Source organism: Fulmarus glacialis, unplaced genomic scaffold (assembly GCF_000690835.1).
Source record: "Fulmarus glacialis isolate BGI_N327 unplaced genomic scaffold, ASM69083v1 scaffold1611, whole genome shotgun sequence".
In the NCBI taxonomy this organism is placed as follows: domain Eukaryota; kingdom Metazoa; phylum Chordata; class Aves; order Procellariiformes; family Procellariidae; genus Fulmarus; species Fulmarus glacialis.
In genome coordinates this window covers 1-6,734 of record NW_009191926.1, presented here as the reverse complement: position 1 = coordinate 6,734, position 6,734 = coordinate 1, and the positions used below count along the sequence as shown (strand labels likewise).

The following is a 6,734-nucleotide window of genomic DNA, read 5'->3' as shown; positions in this document are numbered from 1 at the left end:
TCTGCAAACTTACTGAGGGAGACATGACACAGTCCTGTTTGCCGGCTCTTTAAAAGAGAATAAAGTGACCACATGATTTATCAGCTGGTGCAAACACATTTGAAAACATCTGCTTCCAAAACCATTCCTGTGGTCACACCACTACCAGGATTGACAACCCTTTGGCCTGGGCAAGACTAAAACAAGATGCGGTGCCAGTGAGACGATGTTCTTCTGGACACCTCCCTGAAGTGTCAGGTCCTCAAATACAAAGCCTATGTCCTGTAGTTTAGTACCTACTCTAAAGAGAAAGATTTTCATGCATGAGATCAGTAACATTCTTGCCCTCTGAGCATTCCTTACTCTATCAGATCTTTCTAAAGAAAGCTCACTTGACAGAATGTAATGGCATCATCTGTTCTCCTGCAATTTTTTGGATCAATGTAGGAAAATGAGGTCCATGGGAAGGACTAATCCCTGACCTCAGAGCTTCCTTGGTGCATTCCTTCCTAGGAATATCCTGGGACTATTTAAAGCTGCTTAAGAAATCCACCTCACTCCCACAGGGATGGTTACCACCTTTAGCATACACTAGAATTGCTTTAATGAAGTATGGCTAGATCAGAGCATAGTGTGAAGAAAAGCAGAGCAGACAACATATCAGTTGCTGGTTTCCAGGAAAGCCTGGGTGGCTTTACACTCCTTGGTAAATTCCTGTGCTAAACACTGAAGCTTGTATAGAAGCTCTGCAGTCATAGGCAAAATTGTCACTTTTCCAAACAGGCTTTATCTCCTGTTTGAGTGATTTATAGTTAAAGATCCATTTCTTTCTAGACTATATAGCCAGAAAGCAGGGTAAAGAGGATTTGAGGTATTGATTTCAAATGTATGCAAAAGCGTTTCTTTGTCAGTGATGGAGTAAAATGACACCGCCTTCTTTTGTAGCTCCAGGAAAACTCCAACCTTCAATGGTTTATCCTTGTGTAATAACGTTTCTTGATCCCTATGCCATGCTGACAGCTGCTTTTTGGGACCTAGCCATTCTACACACCAGGAATGCTCTGCTCTTCCTGATTTGTCCCTTTTACCAATCATTTCATGAGCAACTCCAACAGCCCATCCATCACTGTCCTTGGTAATTACTTCCCAGTAGTGGCACCCAGTAGAGAAGCTCTGCAAACACATCACTTGACTGATGCAGAATCTGTTGGGCGATCGTTCATAATCAGTCGGGTGGCTGGAAACCATTACTTTCCTGTTCTGGGCTGTGATTGCTAAGCGGTCATACACTCTTGTGAGATCAAAAGTGACATCATCTGCCCCTAGAAGAGAGAAAGGAAAATATTCTCACCTGCAACAAGAAGACAGATCAACCTCAGTATTTACATGCATCCTACATAACAGTGGATGTGCATCCCTACTCAAGAACAGAAATGAAAACCAATGATCACAGAATAAACCTTAATCAAAGTTCAATCCTGCAAATCAGCAAGAATGCTCAACCAAACACTAACGACTGTATCCTGAGCCTAGCGCATATTGAAACGTTTAACAGGCACAATTGCGTAAACATCCATGACAGACTCACGCACTCCAGTGGGAAGGTGAAGGTACTTGGGACCCTACAGGATGGATCTTATTCCTAATCACAATCTTACAAAAAAATTACCCTTTTGCCAATAATAAGTGGGATGCTTACCTTAATAAAACTTAAACAGTCATCTGTTCATTGTGATATGTTCTTGCATATTTTATCAGCAAAAACATTTGGTTTGTGTTTTAAGCTACAGCTGTAGTACTGTGTGCTGACTGTAAAAATATTTCTGTAGAAATGATGCATAATTCAGACAACAAATGGAGTCATTACGGCTTAACACAGAAAAGATCAGTAAGGTGCAGTAACTGCCCATACACCAACTCAGACTCTGCAGCCAGCACAAGCTACAACACAGTTTATAGACCTTCCATGAAACAGGTTTCTTACCCTTTTTATCTTGCATATGCAGTCAGATATAGTATTGCATTATGCTGCAGTAACTGATTAATTCACGGTAACTTAATTGCGTTTCTATGCTTTAGGTAAACAGCCAGATCTCCTGCTGATGTTTGTAAGTACAGTTTTCTTCAGCAAATCGACAGTCTCATAGTCACTTGAATGTTGTTATTGAACAGTCACGCTGGCTTGCATACTTACACTGAGAAAACTGGCTTGAAATCATTGGTTCTGGATTTTTAGCTGCAGACTCTGGAGACAGTGAACAGACATTTGTCTCCTGATATAAGTCTGGAGATTGCACTAAATACAAAAAAATGAAAGTGTTAAGGTACTTCTCCAAATCGTGAATAGGAAGTATTTATGCTTCTAAAGGAAAACATACATTAAATAAACCTAGCTAGTGGTTAAAGTACAAAACAGAGAGTTGCTTTTTTGATTGTATAAATTTTCAAAGGATGTGTAGGCAAACATTTTTTATCCAAAAATGTACACTGCTGCTCTAAGTGTGGTCAGAACGGAGCAGTCAGAAAAATTGGATGGGTAAAGCAGATAAGCCAGTTTCTGTCATAAAAGTGTTTACAGTGTTCTCCATTTTTTTCTGAGTATCGTGTTTCTTGTGTTACCTGCACGTGCATTTCATAAGCACAAAGTAACTTCTTGCTCTAATTGCTGCCCAAAAAGCCTGACATTCAGCCCTACAGCTTTAAGGGCCATTTCTAATTTTCTATCACATTGTAGCACATATTTACAAGACTCATTTGCAGACACTTTCTGGTATAGTTACATAACACATTGGCTTCATCATGAAAGCTGTCCTTAAAAGTTCTTGACCCACACCTCTGCCCACCGGTTCCTCGGTTTTGCTAGTAAAACGATTGTGGAGCAAAGCTGGAAACTCAATTGCTGAAATGATTGAGATAAGAAAAACCCTGAGGTAAAAATATGATAAAGTATCTGGGGTTTTTGAGAACCAGTGCAGGTAGTATTGGAAAGGGTGGGAAGGGAAGGATTGCCCTTCAGTGGCAGTGGGGTTTTAGGTCAGTCTTAAGTTGCTCTCAAAAACGCTCAGTGGTCTTTCTACAGCAGAGAGACGGTGCTGGGAAGAGGAGAACTCCATAGCAAAGGCCCTACCAGCTCTAAAGGTTTGCTTAGACACAGCTTGTGGTGGGAGGGAATTTTATGTCTGCTCTTAGCAAAGACTTTGCTGTTACATTACTCTGTATTTAGAAAAAAAAAAATTAAATGGATTATGTTTCATTCTTCATTAGTGATCTGCATGTCAGTCCGTTCTTTTCTTTTGGGCTCCCATGAAAGAACTATAAAGTAATCATGTTGTCTCCAAAACTGCAAGGGGTTTTATAATAATCACACACATGCACACCTGTTTTCTCCAAAGTTTTTGGTTTGTTTTCCAAAGTTGCAGATCTGCTTGTTTGTAAGAATGGTTCTTTCATACAAATCTTTAGTGTGGGGTCAAAGTAGTGTCAAATTACAGCAGCCCAACCCCCCCTGTGCAAGGAACTGAGTTGAGGGGGGTCACATGTAGGACCCTGCTAGATCCAGTCCCTATAAAAAAGAGATTTCAAAATAAGGAAAACTCAGCTGGTGGAAACTGCTGAGTGTACTTCTCCAAAAGTAAAATTTCCAACTTTCTCTTAAGATCTTCTACAGCACTTTTGACAACATTAAGCTTCTCATCAAGTGTAATTTTATTCATTGTTGAAGGTGAGCCTTTGTACCTATGTCTCTCAGGTAAGTTACTCTAATAATGACATAAAAGAATCAAGGGGAAGATGTAAACAATAGCAGTTATTTCATCTAGCATATCAGATGATATAAAGCCAGGGTGGAAAAACAGCAGTGATCTCTCAAAAATCTTATTCTTTGTATCGAGAGCTTCCTTTATAGGATAGTTATCTGAGAGAACTAACCTGAAATCTTACAGAAAATATGAAATGATATTTTTTCTTAATAAAAAATAAAATACTTCATTTTCCCCAAGAAAACTAAGAATGGGACTAATTTTTCTTTTTTATATATATATATATTACAATTTCCTTAAGTATATGTATGTATACACAAACTTTCTCTTTTTAAACTTTCTTCTTGTTCTAGAACCCAAACCAAAAGTTTTAAAATGTATTAGTGTGAGATCTAGCATAAAGTACCCACAAAAGGGTAATCCTCATTTACCTAAATTTAGAAATTGTGGAAATCTACATCTGAGCTTGTGCTCTTAGTCTGCCTTTATAGTCTGTGGAAAGAAACAGGCCTTTTGAAGGCTTGATTGATCTCATTTGCAGGTAAGCATCTCAAGTAGGCCAGATGACTCATGCTCTAGAAGTACCCATTTCTCTTCGTTGCCTGTAATGGGACTTTGGATCAGATATAAATACATAGTTACATGAGGTGAATTCCAATGTAGGCCCCTGTGCCTTGGCCCTGGAAGTCCACTTCTGTCTCCTGGCACCATCACACCCAGTGAGCCCCACTCCAAATTCCTGCTAGCTAATTTGCATCATTGGAATAATTGTTTTCAACATCAAAATGGGCTCTGCAGAATTTAAAGTGCTTTAACTGCCTCTTTTGAGAGCCCTTGACATATTTTCCCCTAGAAAGTCCTTAGAAAGTACTTAATAACTTTGTGAGTTCTTTAACTTGCATACTTATGTGTATATACATATTCTGGAAAATAAAAAGGTAATAAAAGATCTTATCTTTAGATTTGACTCAGGACTGGATTTAAGCAATGCAGTCCCTACTTCACTCCAGCTCACCAACGTCCTTAGAACAAATCTAGTTCTGAATTTCATCCCCAGCCTATACCTTTTTTAGTACTTTTTCCCTCTGAATTTCTCACTCATAACTTTTTCTGGTAACAGCAACGTCTGTGGATTGGTATCATTCTCTCTATATTCACTAGAATAGTGCAGTGAGGACCTGAAAGTGCTCTGTACATGGTAGAGGATACATTTAGCTTTAGAGTTTCTACTCATATTCTGCCACCTCATTTCATCACTTACCATTTGGGCTTTGATGTCTATGAGCTCGTTCACTTCAACACAGAGCTGGTGAACAGTCTCTTCAATTTTCTGTTGAGCTGCTTTTTGCTCTTTTTCAATGAACATCAGTGTGTTTCTCTCCTGTCTTTCAACGTATTCCTTCATGCAATAGAAATCTTTAGTAATCTGGCTTTTGATCTGAGATGCATATTCCTGATGGGCAGAAAACATGGAGTTCATTGTGTTGTTAGAAAAGATGTGTTGAATATGAGAATCGACTGCCCCATCTAACGTGCTCTTCGACTGACCCCTGCAGACCAGAAACAGCTACCTTTATTCAAAGGAATAAAATATATTTGACACTATCCTGAATTACCTGCAATGACATTTTGGGCACGTTAAGGATCTTGACTATTTTATGGCCAGCAGTCTTGGCTTGACTTAGAAAGATCAATATTCCCTCTTTATGATTTGCATTTTGCATCTAAATGTTCCAGAAACGTTCACGCACGCTACTCCTGGGGTAGAAAGGCAACAATGCACAACTCCAGTGGCCTTTGTGCCAGCCAAGACAGGAGTTAGTACAGCTGGTGCTATAGTTCATTCTCATCAATAAAAACAGAGTTTTGACAGCAACAGAAGGAAACAAAAAGCAGATTCCTGCTCTGGGCTGGAAGGCTATGCTGGAGTCAATCACGTCTCCAGGTGGCAGTGGAAACAGGAGCTAACTGCAGATAGTGAATGTACAATGTGTACCTTTGCTTTACTAAGATCTTTCCTCAAGAGGTGGATGGTCTCTGCAGTCATTTCTAGTTGCTTGGAGATGTCCCGTATCTCTTCCTCCTTTAAAATGGCACATTGGACCATTTATCTATATAACACTCAAAGAAAGCAAGACAGGTTAAGCAGCAGGATAATGAAAATCCCTATATCATTGACATTAGTTAAGCACTGGATTGGTTGAGGAGGGGTCTGAAAGACTCTATTAATTCTGAGTGGGAAAAGTCACCATGAAGTCAACATGCAACAGTCATCAATTACATGTTCAAATATAATAAGCTTAAGCCCTTTGCTCGACTGCAGAGACTGAAGAAGACTTTTTAGATACGTATGTGCTAAAATAATCAAGGTCAATAGATTTTTCTCATCTCCTCCAAGTTTGGGAGTTATTTTAAGCAGAGATCTAGATTACGAACCAGTCCCATTTTGTGCCATTCAGCTGGGTGGAGCTGTAGCACTGCATAATAATGTCATGTGTCCTTTCAGGAGTCTGCAATGCTATACTGGTGCAATAAATAACACCCAGCACAAAGAACAGTTATTACACACAGTTACTATTACGTACACAAAGTTAGTTGTTACTATCGTACATCAGCTGAATACATACAGCTATTAGTTCTAGTTCAGCTATGCAGTCCTCAGTGTATCAGAGACCACCAATGAACCCCAAACACTGCTTTAGCTAAACCTATCTGCTCAACATACACGATATTGTTATGACAATGCTAATATTGGCACGTGAAATGCAAAGTATCGGGGGGCTGAAGGGGGAGCAAAAAGAAAGATAAAGTTAACTCGATCCTAGCCCCGTCCCCATGTTCATGACTAAGAAAGATAAAGTTAACTCGATCCTAGCCACATCCCCATGTTCATGACCCTGGTGAAGTATTTAGAATTGTGGCCAGAGTTGTCCCGAAGGGGTGAAGGCGGGGAGGAGCCCCGGGCTGCCTCCGGCCGTACCTCCTCCCCAGGTCACC

General features: G+C 39.8%; 1 protein-coding gene across 1 annotated transcript; it reads right to left on the bottom strand.

The window, feature by feature from the left end:
- Positions 1-765: 765 nt before the first annotated feature.
- Positions 766-5,820, bottom strand: RNF135 (ring finger protein 135; the record flags this gene model as incomplete). Its single annotated transcript, XM_009586843.1, has 5 exons — positions 766-1,301; positions 2,174-2,277; positions 3,580-3,737; positions 4,999-5,190; positions 5,734-5,820. Coding segments are annotated over 5 exons (1,077 nt in total), but the record flags the coding sequence as incomplete, so codon positions are not given.
- Positions 5,821-6,734: the final 914 nt, after the last annotated feature.